Source organism: Heterodontus francisci, chromosome 30 (genome assembly GCF_036365525.1).
Source record: "Heterodontus francisci isolate sHetFra1 chromosome 30, sHetFra1.hap1, whole genome shotgun sequence".
In the NCBI taxonomy this organism is placed as follows: domain Eukaryota; kingdom Metazoa; phylum Chordata; class Chondrichthyes; order Heterodontiformes; family Heterodontidae; genus Heterodontus; species Heterodontus francisci.
The window spans coordinates 28157677-28182884 of record NC_090400.1 but is presented as its reverse complement, the minus strand read 5'-3'; the positions used below and the strand labels follow the sequence as shown (position 1 = coordinate 28182884).

General features: G+C 46.4%; 1 protein-coding gene across 2 annotated transcripts in view; it reads right to left on the bottom strand.

Annotated features, from left to right (window-relative positions):
• psph (phosphoserine phosphatase) overlaps positions 1 to 24940 on the bottom strand; it is a 28465-nt gene extending 3525 nt beyond the window's left edge. The window contains exons 1-5 of one of the 2 annotated variants that reach the window (XM_068010276.1): positions 24650 to 24940; positions 18164 to 18257; positions 12924 to 13079; positions 11117 to 11251; positions 1715 to 1860 (exon numbers count right to left, since the gene is read on the bottom strand). In XM_068010276.1, the coding sequence (XP_067866377.1) occupies positions 1715 to 1860; positions 11117 to 11251; positions 12924 to 13063 (421 nt within the window). In that variant the 5' untranslated portion in view covers positions 13064 to 13079; positions 18164 to 18257; positions 24650 to 24940. The remainder of the gene's footprint in view (positions 1 to 1714; positions 1861 to 11116; positions 11252 to 12923; positions 13080 to 18163; positions 18258 to 24649) is intronic. The other variant, XM_068010275.1, reaches the window with a different exon arrangement.
• Positions 24941 to 25208: the final 268 nt, after the last annotated feature.

The window sequence follows — 25208 nt, the reverse complement described above, 5'->3', positions numbered from 1 at the left end:
ACATTTCCCTCATTCCTGTACCCCTTCTGTTGGGCACACCAGATAACATGGTTGATGTGAGGCAGGCTATGCAGCCACTGAGAATTACTGCAGTTACAAGTCAAGCTGCCAGTGTACTACAATACAGCTTTATCATACATCTTGACACTTCAAAGTTATGGATAATTCTGTGCCAGGACTGGACGAAACCTCATGTATGTGGATTGCCCCAAGCATCCAAAGGCATGTGACCAGGTTTGGATGTTAGTAACTTCCTTGAACTTAGATGACCCTGGCAGCGCTGTTTCCACTGAGCTTCTTTAGTTTCCTGCTGCTGCTCTCAGTTCCTCTCAGATCTCTCCCCTTCTTTAGACTTCTCTCTGAGCTCTCACCCCCTCCTGGTGACTGCAAAGCTCCCTGCATCCTCGGGGTGTTCTCAGGTTTATCTCCCTCTGTTACATTTCTAGCCCAAGCTGACCTCTCACTACTGGTCTAAGTTGTAGCTCACTGACTCATTCAGTCCTTCTCTCCTGCTGCCATGTTCCCTTCAGTTTTATGCAGTTACTGATATTAACTCGTGCCTCGTTTTCCACGCTTAGCTCTCGTCTCTCCCTGCTTTCTACTCTCCTGTATTTGGCTTTGTTTCCCGATACTTCATAGAATCATAGAAGTTTACAGCACAGAAAGAGACCATTCTGCTTTTTGCCAGGTCTTTGCTAAGGCAAACCAAAACTAATCTCAATGCTCTGTGCTCTCCCTCATATCCTTGTATCTTTCTCTACCAAATATTTATCCAATTTTCCTTCAAAGATGCAGTGGTCTCTGCTTCAACTACTCCCTGAGACAATGCATTCTAACAAATCTCAGTATAAAATTTCTCCTTACCTCCTTTTAAACTAGATGACTCCCTAACCAGAAGAAACAGTCTTTTCCTACTAACTATTAAAACAAAAACTTGCTTTTATTTAGTTGGAGGAAATTTCTGCCAAATGTCCCAAGGAGGCAGACAGGAGCTTTATTGAACCAAATTTGATACCGAGTCACATAAGGAGATATTAGGAAAGGTGACCAAAAACTTAATCAGAAGTAGATTTTAAGTGTCTTAAAGGAGAAGATGTAGAGAGGCAGAGAGGATTAGGGAGGGAATTCCGAGCTTAGAGCTTAGGTAGCTCAGCACAGCAACCAATGCTGGAGTAATTAACATCAAGAATGCGCAAGATGGCAGAATTAGAGGAATGCAGATATCTATAATCTATATTAATGACTTGGATGAAGGGACAAAGTGTATTGTATTGTCAGCTACAAAGATAGGTGGGAAATCAAACTGTGAGGAGGGCACAAAGAGTCTGAAAAGGGATATAGATAAGTGAATAGGCAAAAATTTGGAGTATAATGTGGGAAAATGTGAGGTTGTCCGCTTTGGTAGGACGAATAGAAAAGGAGAGAGAGAGAGAGACAGCAGAATGCTGCGGTACAGAGGGATCTGGGTGTCCTCTTACATGAATCACAAAAAGTTAGCATGCAGGTACAGCAAGTAATTAGGAAGGCAAATGGCCTTTACTGCAAGGTGGATGGAGAATAAAAGTACAAGGGAGTCAAGGGTTATGGGGAGGCCACAGTCAGATCAGCCATAATCTTATTGAATGTCGGAGCAGGTTCAAAGGACCGAATGGTCTACTGCTCCTCCTATTTCTTATGTCCAGAAATAACTAATTACCATTGTGGTGATCCTTACCATTGAAGTAAAACTTCAGCTTGTTTGCATATACATTGGATAAGGGAATACTTATCCTTGCTGCTACATGTTCCACGATGCTCCTGAACCCACCCGATATCAGGAACACTTGTACACCATGCTGTTGAAGGTGATCAACCAGATCCCTGTTTTAAAAAGACAAGTTTAAGAAACAGTTATGCTGTCATGGGATCAAAACTAAAACAGATATTTAGTAACACAGCCACATTCTGCGTTGAAAAATATTTTCATCACATCAGCCTTCGCCATCATTACCCCTCTAAAAGTGATGGCAACTTCAGGAATTAGCACAAGTGCAGAATAACGCAGAAATCCTGAAGTTGTGGCCTGCCATTCGCTGCTCTATCACAGGCTGAGACCTAGACCTGGATCACACCACCCCCCAATCCCCACCGCACTCCCCCCACCCCCATCCACCTGCCCTGCCAGAATAAGCAAAATCAATTTTCGTGAGAATTTCCCCTGCTCCACACATATTTGAATTCAATTAATAAATCTGGAATTAAAAGCTAGTCTAATGATGGCCATGAAACCATTGTCAATTGCTGGAAAAACCCATCTGGTTCACTAATGTCCTTTAGGGAAGGAAATCTGCTGTCCTTACCTGGTCTGGCCTACATGTGACTCCAGACCCACAGCAATGTAGTTAACTCTTACATGCCCTCTGAAATGGCCTAGCAAGCCACTCAGTTGTATCTAATTGCTACGAAGTCAATAAAAAGGAATGAAACCCGACGGACCACCCGGCATTGACCTAGGCACCGGAAACGACAACGGCAAACCCAGCCCTGTCGACCCTGCAAAGTCCTCCTTAATAACATCTGGGGGCTTGTGCCAAAGTTGGGAGAGCTGTCCCACAGACTAGTCAAGCAACAGTCTGACATAGTCATACTCTCAGAATCATACCTGACAGACAATGTCCCAGACACTGCCATCACTATCCCTGGGTATGTCCTGTCCCACTGGCAGGACAGACCCAGCAGAGGTGGTGGCACAGTGGTATACAGTAGGGAGGGAGTTGCCCTGGGAGTCCTCAACATCGACTCTGGACCCCATGAAGTCTCATGGCATCAGGTCAAACATGGGCAAGGAAACCTCCTACTGATTACCACCTACCGCCCTCCCTCAGCTGATGAGTCAGTACTCCTCCATGTTGAACAGCACTTGGAGGAAGCACTGAGGGTGGCAAGGCCACAGAATGTACTCTGGGTGGGGGAGTTCAATGTCCATCACCAAGAGTGGCTCAGTAGCACCACTACTGACCGAGCCTTAAAGGACACATCTGCTAGACTGGGTATGCGGCAGGTGGTGAGGGAACCAACAAGAGGGAAAAACATACTTGACCTCGTCCTCACCAAACTGCCTGCCGCAGATGCATCTGTCCAAGACAGTATTGGTAGGAGTGACCACCGCACAGTCCTTGTGGAGACGAAGCCTTCACATTAAGGATACCATCCTTCGTGTTGTGTGGTACTACCACCGTGCTAAATGGGATAGATTACGAACAGATCTAGCAATGCAAAACTGGGCATCCATGAGGTGCTGTGGGCCATCAGCAGCAGCAGAATTGTACTCAACCACAATCTGTAACCTCATGGCCCGGCATATCCCCCACTCTACCATTACCATCAAGCCAGGAGACCAACCCTGGTTCAATGAAGAGTGCAGGAGAGCATGCCAGGAGCAGCACCAGGCATACCTCAAAATGAGGTGCCAACCTGCTGAAGCTACAGCACAGGACTATCTGCGTGCCAAACTGTGTAAGGAGCATGTGATAGACAGAGCTAAGCGATCCCATAACCAACGGATCAGATCTAAGCTCTGCAGTCCTGCCACATCCAGCCGTGGTGGTGGACAATTAAACAACTAACTGGAGGAGGTGGCTCCACAAATACCCCCATCATCAATGATGGAGGAGCCCAGCACATCAGTGCGAAAGATAAGGCTGAAGCATTTGCAACAATCTTCAGCCAGAAGTGCCGAGTTGATGATCCATCTCGGCTTCTTCCTGAAGTCCCCAGCATCACAGATGCCAGACTTCAGCCAATTCAATTCACTCTGCGTGATATCAAGAAACGACTGAAGGCACTGGATACTGCAAAGGCTATGGGCCCTGACAATATTCCAGCAATAGTACTAAGGATCTGTGCTCCAGAACTTGCCGTGCCCTTAGCCAAGCTGTTCCAGTACAGCTACAACACTGGCATCTACCCTGCAATGTGGAAAATTGCCCAGGTATGTCCTGTACACAAAAATCAGAACAAATCCAACCCGGCCAATTACCGCCCCATCAGCCTTCTCTCAATCATCAGTCAAGTGATGGAAGGTGTCATCAACAGTGCCATCAAGCACTGCAATAACCTGCTCAGTGACGCTCAGTTTGGGTTCCGCAGGGACACTCAGCTCCTGACCTCATTACAGCCTTGGTTCAAACATGGACAAAAGAGCTGAACTCAAGAGGTGAGGTGAGAGTGACTGCCCTTGACATCAAGGCAGCATTTGACAGAGTATGGCATCAAGGAGCCCTAGCAAAACTGAGGTCAATGGGAATCGGGGGAAAACCCTCCACTGGTTGGAGTCATACCTAGCACAAAAGGAAGATGGTTGTGGTTGTTGGAGGTCAATCATCTGAGCTCCAGGACATTACTGCAGGAGTTCCTCAGGGTAGTGTCCTGGGCCCAACCATCTTCAGCTGCTTCATCAATGGCTTTCTCTCTATCATAAGGTCAGAAGTGGGGATGTTCGCTGATGATTGCACAATGTTCAGCACCATTCGTGACTCCTCAGATACTGAAGCAGTCCGTGTAGAAATGCAGCAAGACTTGGACAATATCCAGGCTTGGGCTGATAAGTAGCAAGTAACATTCGCACCACAGAAGTGCCAGGCAATGACCATCTCAAACAAGAGAATCTAACCATCTCCCCTTGACATTCAATGGCATTACCATTACTGAATCCCTCACTATCAACATCCTAGGGGCTACCATTGACTAGAAACTGAACTAGAGTAGCCATATAAATACCGTGGCGAGAAGAGTAGGTCAGAGGCTCAGAATCCTGCGGCGAGTAACTCACCTCCTGACTCCCCAAAGCCTGTCCACCATCTACAAGGCACAAGTCAGGAGTGTGATGGAATATTCTCCACTTGCCCTGATGGATGCAGCTCCAACAACACTCAAGAAGCTCGACACCATCCAGGACAAAAGCAGCCCGCTTGATTGGCATCCCATCCACAAACATTCACTCCCTCCACCACCGACGCACAGTGGCAGCAGTGTGTACCATCTACAAGATGCACTGCAGCAACGCACCAAGGCTCCTTAGACAACACCTTCCAAACTCGCAACCTCTACCAACTAGAAGGACAAGGGCAGCAAATGCATGGGACCACCACCACCTGCAAGTTCCCCTCCAAGTCACACACCATCCTGACTTGGAACTATATCGCTGTTCCTTCACTGTTGCTAGGTCAAAATCCTGGAACTCCCTTCCAAACAGCACTGTGGGTGTACCTACTCCACATGGACTGCAGCGGTTCAAGAAGGCAGCTCACCATGACCTTCTCAAGGGCAATTAAAGATGGGCAATAAATGTTGGCCTGGCCAGCGGCGCCCACATCCCATGAATGAATTTTTAAAAATATCGCTATTGGAAACCCCATAAAAAGTTAAGCTTTGTTCAATGAGGTATAACTGGGTTTTTGAAACGACGATCTGAGTAATAACTACTGCTGAATAACCGATCCGGCCCTGGAAAAATAATTTTAGATTTGTAAAATGTGGTTAAATGTCTCCATGATGATTAATTGCAAGATTTTTAATTTTTTTAAGTTTGTTCATGATATTTCAATTTATGCCATAACACCCGATCTTTATTTTGCTAAAATTTTTTAAAAGGTGGTTTGCTTCTCAGTGCTTTTCATTTCCTGGTTGGCTGTCTCTGACAATTCCTTAATGTGATTGGCTGTTTGGACAGCATGATGATATCACTGCAGCTCGATGGTGGGAATCCCCATTAAAGAACGCTACAATCAATTGCACGGCAAAAGAGGCAAAGTTCTCGCCACAGACTGAGATCTTTCAGTGTAGCTTTCTTCAAGGTCAGAGGTGAGTGCCATTGCTTCAGTGCTGACGACCAACTCCCAGCCAGTGTTTCTTTCTCTTCACATTATCCCAAGCCCCACTTTATAGGTTTTTTTTAGTCCCTGAGCAAGAAAGTATCTCCAAGCTCCCAGTGATTCAGTGTGTAAATGCTACATGTTTAGTACTGAACCACCGAGCCCAGGGGGCACCAGCTTTTGTTCCAGACCTGCTTCAATCAGATGATCTCAAGCAGGGCTGATGCTGGGGCTACTACAGTTATGCCTCAGTCCCCACTGCAGGAAATAATGCTTTAAAAAAGGCCAGGGTTCCATTTTCTGATCCCTGTCTATTTGTAAGCAGAGATCCTGGGGTTACACTTCATTATAGACACACACACGAAGAATAGTCCCTATGCTGAGGATCAGTGCCTGAAGATCTCTACACAGCACAGGTGTCAGAAGAGAAACAAAGTAAGTATTTTTTTCCAAGTTACATTTTCTTCATCTTTCGATACAAATACAAGTTATTTCTCTCTTCCTGCTGCAATTACACAACTTCTATGGTAACTCAAGATGGCTCCTGGGTTGGAAGCTCCCTTGCTGTTCAACTCTATCCATGGCCATCTGCTCCCATCCCTAACGTTTTCTCCCCCAATCTGCCCTCTTAAACTGTTTAAATTCCCCTGGCTCTTTAAATCAGTTCATTTTAGCCCTATCTAAAAGTTAACAGTTAGTTTAGTGTATGTTACCTGGGCCCACTGCCCTCCCCCAGCCACACCTGCTCTTTGTTTTCTCAATGAAATTGATCCGGATGAAACTGACGAGAACAGCTGCCGATACTTCAATCTCCGATCCTGCTGTCTTCACAGTCCAGAGTGTCTGCAGCCACGGCATGCGGTAAGTCCATTGAGGTGAAGAAGGAGCTGCGGGACCCGAGAGAAGTCCTGTGAAAAGGTGCCCCGAACACCCAAAACATCCACGAACGGCCCCCCCGGCCGCAACTTCAAAGCGCCCGCGGGAGATGGCTCGGAGAGCATCTGCAGCGCACTGTCGGCAATGCTGCATGCCTTTATTTAAACCACTGCAAAAAAAAAACCCTTAGCAAATGTAATCACCTCTAAGTCTGCCAAATGATGCTTCACCTCCCGAAGGACGTGGATGAGCTTTCCGGACGTCGATGGTGGGCACTGAGGAAATGGCTTATTACCTGCACCAGATTCCACCCCCCCTCCCCCCTCCTTTACCCCCCTTCCACCCCCCCCCCAACCCCGTCCCCTTCCCTGCTCCACCCTCTCAGCTCACCCCCTCACAACCCCGTCCCAGCCCGCCCCCCCCCCGCACCATCTTCACCCCGCACCCCCTTCCCCTGCACCCCCCCCCACCCCCTCCCTCTACCCCTCCCCCCACCGGCACCATCCTACACCTGTGTAGGGGCCCCAACAACCCCACTGCCTTGTGGGCGTCTCGGGAGAGACCAAGGCTAAGGGAGTAAACCCTAACAGAAAATCCGGAGCGGAACCCCGTAGGCGGTCATGTGTCACCTTTGGCATGTTTCCGGCAGTTCCTGCAGCCATACTGGTGCCAAACGTCGTGTCCTGCACTCCTTTGGACCCCACCAGAAAGGCCGAGAGGGGGGTTTTGACGACTGGGCAACTCTCAACCTCCATAAATTTGCCCAGGCATGCGCCATGGAGAGGTCACTCCATAGTTGCCTCACAGCGACTGAAACAACACGGAAGGCAGCAGTTACGGGTTATAAGTCCAGATAAATTGGCGTAGAAACTGGGCGCCACGGGTTGCCTTTGTCGGTGGGAGAGGTCATTGCACCTCACTGGACAGCTACCGCCCGCCTCAAACCGGGCAGCCCCCGGTCAATAAGGTTCTGTCCCGCCACAGTCTGCCTGCTTCAATGGGTGCTTGGAGCTCAGGGTCATTGCCCGAAAGGTGGACTGATACACCGCACCAAACAACATGAAAAAAGGAAAGAAGGTACCAGCCCTTCGCTTTGCAAGCTGGAACGTCAGAACTATGTGTCCTGGCCTGTCGGAAGACCTTACACAAATCAACGATTCTCGGAAGACCGCCATCATTAACAACGAGCTCAGTAGATTCAATGTGGACATTGCAGCACTTCAGGAGACTCGCCTCCCCGCGAGTGGCTCTCTAGCAGAGCAAGACTACACCTTCTTCTGGCAGGGCAGGGATCCTGAAGAACCAAGACAGCATGGAGTGGTCTTCGCCATCAGAAACTCCTTGCTCAGCATGATAGAGCCTCCCTCAAATGGCTCGGAACGCATACTGTCCATCCGACTGCTCACCACCTCTAGTCCAGTACACCTACTCAGCATCTATGCTCCAACACTCTGTTCCGCACCTGAAGCTAAAGACCAGTTCTATGAACAACTCCATAACATCATTAGCAGCATCCCCAACACCGAACACCTATTCCTGCTGGGGGACTTTAATGCCAGGGTTGGGGCCGACCATGACTCATGGCCCTCCTGCCTTGGGCGCTATGGCGTTGGAAGGATGAATGAGAACGGGCAGAGACTGCTTGAGTTGTGTACCTATCATAACCTCTGCATCACCAACTCGTTCTTTCACACTAAACCCTGTCACCAGGTTTCATGGAGGCACCCAAGATCACGTCGTTGGCACCAGCTAGACCTCATTGTCACAAGGCGAGCCGCCTTAAACAGTGTTCAAATCACACGCAGCTTCCACAGTGCGGACTGCGACACCGACCACTCCCTGGTGTGCAGCAAGGTTAGACTCAGACCAAAGAAGTTGCATCATTCCAAGCAGAAGGGCCACCCGCGCATCAACACGAGCAGAATTTCTCACCCACAGCTGTTACAAAAATTTCTAAATTCACTTGTAACAGCCCTTCAAAACACTCCCACAGGGGATGCTGAGACCAAGTGGGCCCACATCAGAGACGCCATCTATGAGTCAGCTTTGACCACCTACGGCAAAAGTGCGAAGAGAAATGCAGACTGGTTTCAATCTCATAATGAAGAGCTGGAACCTGTCATAGCCGCTAAGCGCATTGCACTTTTGAACTACAAGAAAGCCCCCAGCGATTTAACATCCGCAGCACTTAAAGCAGCCAGAAGTACTGCACAAAGAACAGCTAGGCGTTGCGCAAACGACTACTGGCAACACCTATGCAGCCATATTCAGCTGGCCTCAGACACCGGAAACATCAGAGGAATGTATGATGGCATGAAGAGAGCTCTTGGGCCAACCATCAAGAAGATCACCCCCCTCAAATCTAAATCGGGGGACATAATCACTGACCAACGCAAACAGATGGACCGCTGGGTTGAGCATTACCTAGAACTGTACTCCAGGGAGAATGCTGTCACTGAGACTGCCCTCAATGCAGCCCAGCCTCTACCAGTCATGGATGAGCTGGACATACAGCCAACCAAATCGGAACTCAGTGATGCCATTGATTCCCTAGCCAGCGGAAAAGCCCCTGGGAAGGACAGCATTACCCCTGAAATAATCAAGAGTGCCAAGCCTGCTATACTCTCAGCACTACATGAACTGCTATGCCTGTGCTGGGACAAGGGAGCAGTACCCCAGGACATGCGCGATGCCAACATCATCACCCTCTATAAAAACAAAGGTGACCGCGGTGACTGCAACAACTACCGTGGAATCTCCCTGCTCAGCATAGTGGGGAAAGTCTTTGCTCGAGTCGCTCTGAACAGGCTCCAGAAGCTGGCCGAGCGCGTCTACCCTGAGGCACAGTGTGGCTTTCGTGCAGAGAGATCGACTATTGACATGCTGTTCTCCCTTCGTCAGATACAGGAGAAATGCCGTGAACAACAGATGCCCCTCTACATTGCTTTCATTGATCTCACCAAAGCCTTTGACCTCGTCAGCAGACGTGGTCTCTTCAGACTACTAGAAAAGATCGGATGTCCACCAAAGCTACTAAGTATCATCACCTCATTCCATGACAATATGAAAGGCACAATTCAACATGGTGGCTCCTCATCAGAGCCCTTTCCTATCCTGAGTGGTGTGAAACAGGGCTGTGTTCTCGCACCCACACTTTTTGGGATTTTCTTCTCCCTGCTGCTTTCACATGCGTTCAAATCCTCTGAAGAAGGAATTTTCCTCCACACAAGATCAGGGGGCAGGTTGTTCAACCTTGCCCGTCTAAGAGCGAAGTCCAAAGTACGGAAAGTCCTCATCAGAGAACTCCTCTTTGCTGACGATGCTGCTTTAACATCTCACACTGAAGAATGCCTGCAGAGTCTCATCGACAGGTTTGCGTCTGCCTGCAATGAATTTGGCCTAACCATCAGCCTCAAGAAAACGAACATCATGGGGCAGGATGTCAGAAATGCTCCATCCATCAATATTGGCGACCACGCTCTGGAAGTGGTTCAAGAGTTCACCTACCTAGGCTCAACTATCACCAGTAACCTGTCTCTAGATGCAGAAATCAACAAGCGCATGGGTAAGGCTTCCACTGCTATGTCCAGACTGGCCAAGAGAGTGTGGGAAAATGGCGCACTGACACGGAACACAAAAGTCCGAGTGTATCAGGCCTGTGTCCTCAGTACCTTGCTCTACGGCAGCGAGGCCTGGACAACGTATGCCAGCCAAGAGCGACGTCTCAATTCATTCCATCTTCGCTGCCTTCGGAGAATACTTGGCATCAGGTGGCAGGACTATATCTCCAACACAGAAGTCCTTGAAGCGGCCAACATCCCCAGCTTATACACACTACTGAGTCAGCGGCGCTTGAGATGGCTTGGCCATGTGAGCCGCATGGAAGATGGCAGGATCCCCAAAGACACATTGTACAGCGAGCTCGCCACTGGTATCAGACCCATCGGCCGTCCATGTCTCCGTTATAAAGACGTCTGCAAACGCGACATGAAATCGTGTGACATTGATCACAAGTCGTGGGAGTCAGTTGCCAGCATTCGCCAGAGCTGGCGGGCAGCCATAAAGACAGGGCTAAATTGTGGCGAGTCGAAGAGACTTAGTAGTTGGCAGGAAAAAAGACAGAGGCGCAAGGGGAGAGCCAACTGTGTAACAGCCCCAACAAACAAATTTCTCTGCAGCACCTGTGGAAGAGCCTGTCACTCCAGAATTGGCCTTTATAGCCACTCCAGGCGCTGCTTCACAAACCACTGACCACCTCCAGGCGCGTATCCATTGTCTCTCGAGATAAGGAGGCCCAAAAAGAAAAAAAAAAGAAAAAGAATGGTAACTCATCACCAGAATCACAGTTGGTTACTTTGTTTTTACATTTAGTGTGTTTGATAGCTTACTTTATGCCCTCTGTTAAATGAGGGGGATGATCAGTTATTAGTTTCTTCACTTGTTCTCGAGAAGGTCGTATTATAGCGAGACGTTCCGTTAAAGCCTTCTTAAATGGGACCGTCCCTCCCATTGCATTCCGTGTCCTGTAATAAATTTTTTACAAAGTGACTGAATGCTGCAACATACTTCACAAATGAAGCCATCCACCAGGGTCTGGCATGGTACTGTGCTATGTGGGACAGACAGGATAGATCTAGCAACTTAAAATTAGGCATCCTTGAAGCTCTGTAGACCATCAGAATTGGATGCTGTCATTCTATTGCTTCATGGCTCTGATTTCTCTCCCTTCTCAAAATCACTATCAAGTTGAAAGAGCAACACCAGTACAATGAGAGCTATAAAAGGGCATGCCAGGCGCAGCAACTAGCATACTTTAGACTGAGGTACCAATCCAGTGACACAATTATACTGGGCTACCAAAAGAGCATGGTCACCAAGAAATAACAACAAAACTCCTTGGACCTACCACGCTCAGTGAAGAATGGTGATGAAAAACCAGAAAATTAACAGGTAGAGGTGACTCCACAAGCATTCCTATCTTCAACTATGGTGAAGACCAGCCTGTGTGCAGGAGACAAGACCCAAGGGTCTGATAGCATATTCAACCAAAAATACTAAATTGGTTAATCCTACTCAGAAGGAAGAATGAAGAAAGGCTAAGGAGGTTCAGGAACAGAAAGACCTGGGGGTTCACACAAAGAAATCATTGAAGGTAGCTGGACAAAAGGAGAAGGCTGTTAAAGCTTATGGAATCCTTGGATTTATAAATAGGATACAAAAGGAAGTTGCACTAAACCTTTATACAACACTGTTTAGGCCTCAGCTGGGCACCACACGAAGAATGATGTCAAGGCCTTAAAGAGGATGTAGAGCAGATTTACTGGAATGATACCCAGGGATGTGGGAATTCAGTTACACCGAGAAACTAGAGATGTTGGGATTGTTCTCCTTGGAGCATAGAAGGTTAAGAGGGAATTTAATAGAGGTGTTCAAAATTATAATCGGTATTGAAAGAGTAAATAAGGAGAAACTGTTTTCACTGGCAGGCGAGTTCATAACCACAGTGCACAGAATAAAGTTAATTGGAAAAAGAAGATTTTTTCTTTTAAATGCAGCAAAGTTTTAGGAAATGGAATGCACTGCCTGAAAGGGAAGCTCATTTCGTAGTAATTTTCAAAAAGGAATTGGATATATACTTGAAAATGGAAAATTTGCAGGCCTACGGGATAAAGAACAGGGGAGTGCGACTAATTGAATAGTTCTTTCAAAAGAGCCAGCACATGCAAAATGGACTGAACGGCCTCCTGTCTCTTCAAGGTTCTCAACATGACACAGGCTAGTGTGCTGCCAAATATCGGTCTGTTCCATGTCAACAGCACTTGCTTTAGCTCCGATGCCCAAATTTCACTGAAAAGATTTGGGCACCCATAACATTAATTTCCAACCCATATGAGAATGGCATCGTCATGCACACCCTCATGATGTATCGGCTTTCCTGTTGAAATATCTGTACTAGAAATGTTGCATCCTATTTTATTACCAGATGAACATAATCGAAGTTACATCATTGTGATGCACAACGTAATTAAAAAGTATTCTCAGGTAGCAGGATAATTTTAAATCCTGTTTCTCCGAGTTGTAATTAAGGGGTGAATATGAAATATTGCTCAAAATGGGTAAGCACTGTTGAAAGGTAGTACTACAAATGGAGTTCCCTAGTATTAAAAAAGGAAAGAAAAGACCATGAACACCTACATTTCTGCTACAGCATCACCAACTCCACAGATTTTCGCTAGTTCATCAATTCCTTCTTCTTTTATCACTGTGCTGTCTACATCCAAACACACCGCATCGGCACTCCGAAGGACTGTTTTTGTTTCAGCGAGTGTAGTCATACTGCTTTACAAGTTCCTGTGTAAATTCAATGAATGCAAAATTATAATCCTACATACCGTAGAAGCAAAACCTAAGGTGACTGGACCATAAGTGTCCCACGCAAACTATAAAACCTACAAAATAGAAGTTGATCTCAGTTAGGTCAGATTGTAGTACCTATCTTCCCATTAGAACATAGAACATAGAACAGTACAGCACAGTACAGGCCCTTCGGCCCACGATGTTGTGCCGAACCTTTAACCTACTCTAGGATCAAACTACCTACATACCCTTCATCCTACTATCATCCATGTACCTATCCAAGAGTCGCTTAAATGTCCCTAATGTATCTGCTTCTACTACCACCGCTGGCAGTGCATTCCACGCACCCACATTTACTCTGTGTAAAGAACCTACCTCTGACATCTCCCCAAAACCTTCCTCCAATCACCTTAAAATTATGCCCCCTGGTGATAGCCCTTTCCACCCTGGGAAAAAGTCTCTGGCTATCCACTCTATCTATGCCTCTCATCATCTTGTACCCCTTTATCAAGTCACCTCTCATCCTTCTTCGCTCCAATGAGAAAAGCCCTAGCTCCCTCAACCTTTCTTCGTAAGACATGCCCTCTAGTCCAGGCAGCATCCTGGTAAATCTCCTCTGCACCTACTCTAAAGCTTCCACATCCTTCATATAATGAGGTGACCAGAACTGAACACAATATTCCAAGTGTGGTCGAACCAGGGCTTTATAGAGCTGCAGCATAACCTCGCGGCTCTTAAACTCAATCCCCGTTAATGAAAGTCAACACACCATACGCTTTCTTAACAACCCTATAAACTTGGGTGGCAACTTTGAGCGATCTATGGACATGGACCCAAGATCCCTCTGTTCCTCCACACTACCAAGAATCCTGTCTTTAAGCCTGTAGTCTGCATTCAAATTCGACCTTCCAAAACGAATCACTTCACACTTTTCCAGGTTGAACTCCATCTGCCACTTCTCAGCCCAGCTTTGCATCCTGTCAATGTCCCGTTGCAACCTACAACAGCCTTCCACACTATCCACAACTCCAGCAACCTTCGTGTCATCGGCAAACTTGCTAACCCAGCCTTCCACTTCCTCATCCAAGTCATTTATAAAAATCACAAAGAGCAGAGGTCCCAGAACAGATCCCTGCGGAACACCACTGGTCACCGAGCTCCAGGCTGAATACTTTCCATCTACTACCACCCTCTATCTTCTATGGGCCAGCCAATTCTGTATCCAGACAGCCAACTTTCCCTGTATCCCATGCCTCCTTACTTTCTGAATGAGCCTACCATGGGGAACCTTATCAAACGCCTTGTTAAAATCCATATACACCACATCCACTGCTCTTCCTTCATCAACGTGTTTTGTCACATCTTCAAAGAATTCAATAAGGCTTGTGAGGCATGACCTGCCCCTCACAAAGCCATGCTGACTGTCTCTAATCAAACTATGCTTTTCCAAATAATCATAAATCCTGTCTCTCAGAATCCTCTCCAATAATTTGCCCAGACTGGTCTATAATTCCCAGGGTTATCCCTATTCCCTTTCTTGAACAAGGGAATAACATTTGCCACCCTCCAATCATCTGGTACTACTCCAGTGGACAGTGAGGATGCAAAGATCATCGCCAAAGGCGCAGCAATCTCTTCCCTCGCTTCCCGTAATATCCTTGGGTATATCCCGTCTGGCCCCGGGGACTTATCTGTCCTCATGTCTTTCAAAATTTCCAGCACATCCTCCCTCTTAACATCAACCTGTTTGAGCATATCAGCCTGTTTCACGCTATCCTCAAACGACCAGGTCCCTCTCACTAGTGAATACTGAAGCAAAGTATTCATTTAGGACCTCCCCTACCTCCTCCGACTCCAGGCACAAGTTCCCTCCACTATCCCTGATCGGCCCTACCCTCACTCTGGCCATCCTCTTGTTCCTCACATAAGTGTAGAACGCCTTGGGATTTTCCTTAATCCTACCCGCTAAGACTTTTTCATGTCCCCTTATAGCTCTCCTAAGTCCATTCTTCAGTTCCTTCCTGGCTACCTTGTAACCATCTAGAGCCCTGTCTGATCCTTGCTTCCTCAACCTTAAGTAAGCTTCCTTCTTCCTCTTGACTAGCTGTTCCACATCTCTTGTCATCCAAAGTTCCTTCACCCTACCATCCCTTCCTTGCCTCATCGGGACAAACCTATCCAGCAGTCGCAGCAAGTGCTCCCTAAACAACCTCCACATTTCTGTCGTGCATTTCCCTGAGAACATCTGTTCCCAATTTATGCTCCCCAGTTCCTGCCTAATAGCATTGTAATTTCCCCTCCCCCAATTAAATATTTTCCCATCCCGTCTGCTCCTGTCCCTCTCCATGACTTATAGTAAAGGTCAGGTAGTTGTGATCACTATCACCGAAATGCTCTCCCTCCGAGAGATCTGCCCCCTGGCCTAGTTCGTTGCCAAGCACCAAATCCAACATCGTCTCCCCTCTAGTCGGCCTATCTACATATTGAGTCAGGAAACCTTCCTGGACACACCTGACAAAAACTGCTCCATCCAAACTATTTGCACGAAGGAGGTTCCAATCAATATTAGGGAAGTTGAAGTCACCCATGACAACAACCCTGTTACTTCTGCACCTTTCCAAAATCTGCCTCCCAATCTGTTCCTCCGTGTCTCTGTTGCTATTGGGGGGGGTCTATAGAAAACTCCCAATAAAGTGACTGCTCCTTTCCTGTTTCTGACTTCCACCCATAATGACTCAGTAGACAAACCCTCCTCGACGACCTCCCTTTCTGCAGCTGTGATACTATCCCTGATTAGCAATGCCACTCCCCCACCTCTTTTACCTCCCTCCCTATTCCTTTTGAAACATCTGAACCCCGGAACATCCAACATCCATTCCTGCCCCTGTGATATCCAAGTCTCCGTAATGGCCACAACATCATAGCTCCAAGTCCGGATCCATGCTCTAAGTTCATCACCCTTATTCCTGACACTTCTTGCATTAAAATAGACACACTTCAACCCATCATACTGGCTGCAACTTTGCCCTGTCAACTGTCTAACCTTCCTCACAGACTCTCTGCACTCTGTATCTGCCTGTTCAACAGCTACCCCATCCACTGATCCGTAGCTCCGGTTCCCATCCCCCTGCCAAACTAGTTTAAACCCTCCCGAAGAGCACTAGCAAACCTCCCGCCCAGGATATTGGTGCTCCTCCAGTTCAGATGCAACCCATCCTTCTTGTACAGGTCCCACCTTCCCCAGAATGATCCACATATCTGAAGCCCTCCCTCCTACACCAGCTCTGTAGCCACGTGTTCAGCTGCACTCGCTCTCTGTTTCTACCCTCACTCGCTCTCTGTTTCTACCCTCACTAGCACATGGCACCGGTATCAATCCTGAGTTTACTATCCTGCTCGTCCTGCCTTTTAGCTTCCAACCTAACTCCCTATATTCGCTTTTCAGGTCCTCATCCCTTTTCCTAGCTCTGTCATTGGTACCGATGTGTACCACGACTTCTGGCTGCTCCCCCTCCCCCTTAAGAATCCCGTAGACTCGACCCGAGACATCCCTGACCCTGGCACCAGGGAGGCAACATACTATCCGGGAGTCTCGTTCGCAACCACAGAATCTCCTGTCTGTTCCTCTAACCATTGAATCTCCTATCACTATCACTCTCCTATTCTCCCCCCTTCCCTTCTGAGCCACAGAGCCAGGCTCAGTGCCAGAGACCTGGCCGCTGTGGCTTTCCCCTGGTAAGTCGTCTCCCCCAACCGTATCCAAAACGGTATACTTATTATTGAGGGGAACTGCCACAGGGGATTCCTGCACTGTGCGCCTATTCCCTTTCCCTCCCCTGACGGTTACCCAGCTACCTTTATCCTGTAACTTAGGTGTCACTACTTCCTTATAACTGCTCTCTATCACCCCCTCAGCCGCCTGAATGATCCGAAGTTCATCCAGCTCCAGCTCCAGTTCCCTAACGCGGTCTGTGAGGAGCTGGAGTTGGGTGCACTTCTCACAGGTGAAGTCAGCAGGGACACAACGCCCACATCCTGCAAGAGGAGCATGCAACTGCCCTAGCTTCCATCCCCTCTGCTCTAAATTGACACAGAGATTAAGTAAAAATAAAGGAAAACCTTACCTTACCAAACCCTCCACACAAGAGTCCTTTTTTTTTTGGTTAGAGGAGGAGGATGGGTGGGAGACACTACACGTGTAGTGTTTCGGGTTTAGCCACTGCCCGAATATATAAGTTCACTTACCCAGCAGTCCCCGTGTCCGCGTCCGCTGAATCACGAGGCAAGTACTTTATACTGAAACTTACCTTCCCAGCTGACCCCTGGCTCGCACTCTCACTGCTACCGCTGTTCAAAAAGAAGCTGCCGAATCGCTAGGTAAGTACTTTATACTGAAACTTACCTTCCCAGCTGCCCCCTGGCTCGCACTCTCACTGCTACCGCTGTTCAAATGATCATCTCCAATATCAGTCCATAGCCTACTAACAAATTAGAATTGCTAGCCTCACTCCTCAACAGTGAGACTATGAACAACTTTGCCAGAGATCCCCTGACAATATAATGAAGAGATTCTTCCAAGGAAGCAACATGTCAGTTGAAAGGAAAAGTTTTTCATGGATGTGTCTGATTCACAAGTATTGCACAGGCTCAAATCAAGTCAGCGGACTGTTACGAGCAGGTGAGAAGGGTGTCTAGGGGTCTTTTAATGTCTTCACCTGGTCTTATTGTAACAGGGTTTGATGTTTAAACACATTGTGTTTTGAGCTACCCCTTGGTGAATCCTTATTCACCACTTTCTAATGATAAGGCAAAGAAATGAGCATAAACAGGCTTTAGTAGGTTTAAAGAAGAAAAGTGAAATTTATTAAGCCTTAAACTTAAACTCTAATTTGGTTAATACCTATGGATACACATCGCGCCCCACGCTAGCATGCATACATGATATGCACACGCAAATAGGGACAGAAAAAAGCAGAAGAAAAATAGAGAGGTTTGAGGGAGTCTCTGAAGGGGGTTTCTTGTTACTGTTTCTATGTTTCCAGCTCGCCATAGAGTCTTTGACTGTAGACAGCTCTTACTTTTCATTGGGGCCCAGTATTCTTCTTAATCCTCGTTCACGTAGGAGATTTTTCTGTCTCTCTCAGTTCACGTGTCTTCAATGGATTTTCCGTTCTGTGAGAAAGGGATGAGAGCAGACAGGAGAGAGGTCTTTTCCAGTCCAGGAGCAAACAGCCTTCTGAGTTTTAACCCTGTGGCCAGTTCAAATTCAAAAAACTCCAACAGGCAGCCAGTCATGTGACTAAGCTGGTCTGACCATCTCTGTTTGTGTATTTGGCCATTTTAGGAGTTAACCTGGAATGCTAGCCTTTTCACCTTCAACATCTGGTAATCAAAAGTCCATTGTGGATTAATTGGAGCAGGGACTAGCCCCTTTGTCCTTTGAAGTACTGTCTGTTGATATGCTAATATCTCTCTCCAGCCAAAATCTCCAATTGCTTTTTAAAGCACGTTCTTTCTTCAACAACAGTTTAAAATCAATGCTCATGTGGCAAAATTAATTTTCATCATTCTTGGCGGGTGGTGTGTGGGGGGGCGGGTGCGGGGGGTTGCTTGCCTAGCAGGCTCATAACTTTAATCTGTGTCCACATTTCCTTGAATCTGGAACCCGACTGAACAACTTTCCTGGATCAAAAAGATTTCTATCTAACTCTTCCTAATCCTCCCCTTGCCCAGCAATTAATGGCCCAGGGCATACAGCCTTGGCTCATAACTCAACCTTCTAAATTTAGCCGAACAAATCGCCTCTAAACTTCCTTCAATAAATCTACATCTTTCCTGTGATACAGTGACGAAAAATGAACATTGCACTCCAGTTGCAGCCTCAAGATTTATAAATCACACCCAATGACAACTTACATTTATATCGTACCTTTAAAGTAATAAAACATCACAAGGCACGTCAGGAGCATTCTAAAACAAAATATGACACTGAGTTACATAGGGACATATTAGGTCAGATGTCCAAAAACTTGGTGAAAGAGGTAGGTTTTGAGGAGTGTCTTAAAAGGAGGAATGTGAGGTACAGAGGCAGAGCAGTTTAGGGAGGTTTTCTTGCTGCAACTCCTGCACTAGAAAAACTGCATCCTCTTTTACTACTGGATGAGCATTCTCGCCAAAGTTAAATCATTATGATGTACAACATAATTCAAAAGTATTCTCAGGTAGCTGGATAATTACAACTTGGAAAATGAGGATTTAAATTTAAGGAGTAAATATGAAATATCGCTCAAACTGGGTCTCTCTTTTGGGCCTCCTTATCTCGAGAGACAATGGATACGCGCCTGGAGGTGGTCAGTGGTTTGTGAAGCAGCGCCTGGAGTGGCTATAAAGGCCAATTCTGGAGTGACAGGCTCTTCCACAGGTGCTGCAGAGAAATTTGTGCCCAGTTTCTACGCCAATTACTGTTGAAAGGTAGTACTACACTCACTACTTATGACACTGAACCGACTGTTTCAACAATCTAGCCAGAAAACCCTCGAGCATGTTGCTATTTAATAGATCATTCACTTTCTGGTGACTTTACACTTCTGGCCATGCTCAATGTTGCAAAAGTATTTTATTTTATTTAGAGATACAGCACTGAAACAGGCCTTCGGCCCACCGAGTCTGTGCCGACCATCAACCACCCATTTATACTAATCCTACACTAATCCCATATTCCTACCACATCCCCAACTTCCCTATATTCCCCTACCACCTACCTATACTAGGGGCAATTTATAATGGCCAATTTACCTATCAACCTGAAAGTCTTTGGCTGTGGGAGGAAACCGGAGCACCCGGCGAAAACCCACGGGGTCACAGGGAGAACTTGCAAACTCCGCACAGGCAGTACCCATATTGGTAAATATTCTTCTTTCACAGAGTTTTAGGTGTCTAAATAAACCTTGATCCACCTTAATGCTTCCTTGGTGTATCAGCTGAGATCTATTTGACCCACCAATAGGCCATTTGATAAATCTGCTGCTTGTCAAAAGCTGGTGCATACCTACCCATGTGCTGAAAACAGGTGACCCTTGCTACAAGGACATTATGGCTAGATTGGCAATGGGGACAGGTTCATCCAAAATATTCTAGTTTCTTCAACCGAACCAGGAAATTCTCCAGAATTATACTAGTGAAATGGTAATGTCCAGAAAAGGGTAAGTACCAGGGAACAGTAGCATATTGATTAGTTTACTGGACGGGTAATCCAGGGGCCTGGACTAATGATCCAGAGACACAAATTCAAAATTCACCAGGGCAGCTAGGGAATTTAAATTCAGGTAATTAGATGAACCTAGAATAAAAAAACCCATCAGTAATGGTAACCATTTAACTTCCTGACTGTTGTAAATATTCACCTGGTTCACTAATGTCCTTTAAAGGAAGGAAAGCTGGCGTCCTTAGCTGGTCTGGCCTACATGTGACTCCAGACCCACAGCAATGTGGTTGACTCTTAACTGCCCTCTGAAATGGCCTAGCAAGCCACTCAGTTGTCAAGAGGGCAATTAGATCCAAGCCTCCCTATACACAGAAGACATGGCATTTTCTGCTTGGATCCACTGTTGGTACAAAGGCTGATGAGCATCTGTGACCAGTTCTAACCGGCCTTGGGAGCCAAAGTAAATTGCAACAGAGTGATGCGATGTTCCTTTCTTTTCTTTTCGTACAGGGAGCTTTACTCTGTATGTAACCCCTTTTTTTAATATATAAAAGAAGCCTTTGTATCCCAGGCTCCCTTTATATACATTTTATATACATTGGGAACTAGGCCAACCAATCCTTTGTCCCTTTCACCATCAGGTCAGACTACCTGAAGGTGCTGGGGATGTGATTCGGAGGGGTTATAGTTCAAAGCAGCCACGGCGCACGCCAAAAACTAGATGTGTATAGAGTCAAAGAGTCAGAATCATTTACATCAGAGAAAGAGGCCATTTGGCCCATCAGGTCCATACTGGCTCTCCACAGAGCTATCACCTCAGTGCCACTCTCCACTCGATCCCTGTAGCCCTGCAAGTTTATTTCCTTTACATGCTCATCCAATTTCCTTTTAAAATTGTTGATTGCCTCTGCTTCCACCAACCTCGTGGGCAGCGAGTTTCAGTTCATTACCACTCGCGGTGTAAATGTTCTTCCTCACAGTTCCCCTGCATCTCTTGTCCAAAACCTTCAATCTGTAAACCCTAGTCCTTGTACTATCAGTTAATGGGAACAGTTCCTCCTTGTCCAACTTACCTAAACCTGTCATAATCGTGTACACCTCTATCAAATCGCCCTTCAATCTCCTTTGCTCTGAGAATAACCCTACAATCCTAGCTTCTCCAACCTAACCTTGTAACTAAAATCCCTCATCCTTGGAACCATTCTGGTAAATCTCCTCTGCACCCTCTCAAGGACCCTCAGATCCTTCCTAAAGTGTGGAGACCAGAACTGGACAAAGTACTCTTGTTGGAGCCTCACCAGAGCTTTATAAACGTTCAGCATAACTTCCCTGCTTTTGTACTCAATGCCAAGGTGAAAGAGAAATTGAGCATGTGGAAGCGATGCTCCCTCTCCATGGCAGTTAAGAAACCTGGTCATCAGCCAAAGACTTGCAGGTTGATAGGTAAATTGGCTATTGTAAATTGCCCCTAGTACAGGTAGGTGGTAGGAGAATTGAGGGAAGGTGGGGATGTGGTAGGGAATATGGGATTAATGTAGGATTAGTATAAATGGGTGGTTGATGGTCGGCACAGACTCGGTGGGCCGAAGGGTCTGTTTCAGTGCTGTATCTCCCTATGACCATCAGGTGCGAGGCACTCTCGGTGTTGGTTTATGTGGCGCAGGTCTGGCACATACCCTACTTCTGTGCTGTGGTGGTCACCTGAGCCGTCTTCTGCTTTATCTGGAGATCAAAAATAGACCATGTCCGCAGGGACACGATGTACAAATCTCTAGATGGCCACTTTTGCGTGTAGCTGCATCAAGCTGTGCTTGGACCATTGGCACACAACCACTAATTGTCACTACCTGAAGTTCTATCTATGCCCGGTTTTGAAAAGCATGGGTCTGGCCACGTTGCCGTAGAATGCTCCATTCAGTTGGACTGTGCCGTACCACCTGTCCCTTGTGGAACAGTTTGTACAGAAAAACACGTTTGAGCATAAGTTCATCAAGCAGTAGTCCATACAACGTTGGAGGCCCTGTGGGAAAAGGAGACGGTGGATCCTGTTGGATGGCCCTCTGAGCAGACTGTCAAACTCATTTGGCAGAATGCCTCATTGCCAGAATATTCAAACAAGCAGCTAGACATAGCTTGGGTGATGGTGAGAAGGGCCCTTCCCGTCCAATCCTTCCTGCATGTCCAGAGTCTCAGCGCCAACATACACTGCCCTTGAGGTGGCTGCGGTGGGGAAGTGACCCTCGCCTACCTCCTTCTGGAAAGCAAGGCTAGAAACAGCTGCAGTGGTTTTTGACGAGGTTCATCCCGAGCAGCTCCGTAACACAGGACTCTGTACTCTACGAGTTGTTCCCAGGGACACACACCAAGATAAACATCAACTGCTGCTGGAGGACCATCAACTCGGTGAAAGATGCTCTTTGGTCTGCCCTAAACTTGCTGGTCTTCCAGTGCAAAGAGCTGTCCACAACTGAGTGTTGCAGACTGGCACATTCCAAGGTCCAGGACTACATGATGCGCGATGCACTAAAGCTTGGGGCAGCTGCCGCAAAGGCTCAATGCAGAAAGGCCACCGTGCAAGGCCCTCCCGCCATAGTACACCGAGGGGCTGGAACCTGTGTAAAACCCCTCGGTGTATTATGCAAATGTACACTTTAAATATAACCTGTAATGTCAAGTGTAATGAGGCACTTCATGTACTGTATTGAAAGAAATTGATCTGTATTGCACGTTATGTAATGTCAAAATTGAACTGTTATGTATTGTAATTTTTACAATTTTTTAATGAAGTATATTTTTTGGATAAGAAATTAGGGATGGGCAATAAGTGGTGGCCTTGCCAGTGACGCCCACATCCCAGATATGAAAGCAAAGTCAGATAAGATCCTGGAGTAACTCATATCTTTAATTCTATTTACCTGATTCAGTTATTTCTTGCCTCCCTGCTCCAACTCCAACCAGCAACCAATCTAGCTATGCAAGTTCCAACACCCTAATGTTTCTGTTGTCAAGTTTTAGTGGCTCACTGATTTTTGGTTTAATCAGTTGTTAAGTATAAAAATTAAGAAATCCACTTAAAAGTTTCAACCATTTTAAGTGTTCTGTAAAACTTCTCTTCCTAAGTCCGTTTTGTAACGCACTGTTCCTCATGAGAGGGCTGACAGACTGTCAATTGTTTTGCAGGCTCCTATCAGTGTTTAGTCGGAGCTGACCGATGAAGAATTTATTTCTGGATTAAACCTTTTGTTAGTTTGTTTACGCATTAAGTTCTCTTTCCTTGGGGAAAAATGTTTAACAATCAGACCAAAAACTAACTTCTCTTCAATCATTTTTTGTAGAGTTAAGCCACATTTTGGGAGATGATTCCCTTGACAAAGCCTCACATCAATTATCTTGTTCATTGAGTTTGCTAATTCACAAGGATTTAGCACTTCTAAGACATCATTAGCAAAGCCTTCTTGAAGTTCTATCAAAATGGAGTCAGTCCCTGCCAAACTGCACACGAACTGAACAAAATGTCATTTTATACAGTGCCATTTCTGCTTCCTTGTCACATTTTCATTTTTTCCACATATCCAGTGACTTTTTGAGTGCTGTAACTAATATAGGATCAAGCACCACTTATGGCAAATCATACCAAATTCCAATAGCTCCATGGAAAGGTTCATTCTAATCTCCCCACTTTGGGCAACGAATTGATGAGATCAGGATCATCTTCACTTGATGGATTTTAAAGGTTTACCTTGTTTAGCACTTTGAATACCTCCAGCAGCAGTTCCACCCTCCTCAATACTCCCTTAGGGTAGGGAAACTGGATCTTTACTCCCCAGTCAGTTCAGACCTGCACAGCAGACTCACAATCCAACTGTCTCTCGATACCAAACAATCTCGGGTTTCCGAACCCACCAAACTAATGGTGTGAATGTACAAGTCACTGCTCAAAACTATTTGCTTCTCTCCAGCAATAAACAAGTCTACAAGTTAGACTTTCAGCATCACTGGTTTGTCTTCCTCCTCTTCTACATCCCCAAATGCATGTATCTATTCAACCTTAAATCATGAAAAAAGCTCCAACACCCAGCACAGTGCCCAATACCCAGCACAGTGCCCAAAACCCAGTGCAACTCCAAAACCCAACGTAGCCCCAATACCCAGCATTGCCCCAATACCCAGCACAGTGCCCAAAACCCAGTGCAACTCCAAAACCCAACGTAGCCCCAATACCCAGCACAGTGTCCAAAACCCAGTGCAACCCCAATACCCAGCACAGTGCCCAAAACCCAACATAGCCCCAATACCCAGCACTGCCCCAATACCCAGTGCAGTGCCAGTAACCAATGCTGCAATCCATCGCTGCACCCACCTCCAGGCTCTGCAAATTTCTAGCACGATGGGCAGATTAACTTCAAATTGGACCATTCAAACGCCGACGACCTCACTTTCACTGCTTTAAGCGTGGCCAAAAAAAACACTTAAAGCTGCTGATCGCAGGATTTGGTTTAACACAGTCTTAAAAACTGGGTGCGATTTATTTCCGGCGGATCGGAGATTTAGAGTGATTTATTCTTTGTACAAATCAGAAACGCGACACGTCATTTGGCTCGAAAGCTCCCAGGATCAATCACAAGATGCGACGTAACTTTAACCAAACCAGAGTGACCGGCATTTGAAACCAATAAACAGCCTCCATAGTCTTCCGACCCAGTCTGATGTAGTTAATTAAAAGGGCAATGTCAGTAGGCCCCACCATACAATTTATTTTTAATGGAAAAATACCAACTGTTGTAATACTGTCCTCTAGACAATGGAAGAAACACCATGGTCTTTTGACGAACTCTTAGATTTGGGACCCAAATGCATTGACAAAGCTTGTAAAATGCTTTTTGATAACCAGTCCAATGCTGCAATTTATGTTACTGCGC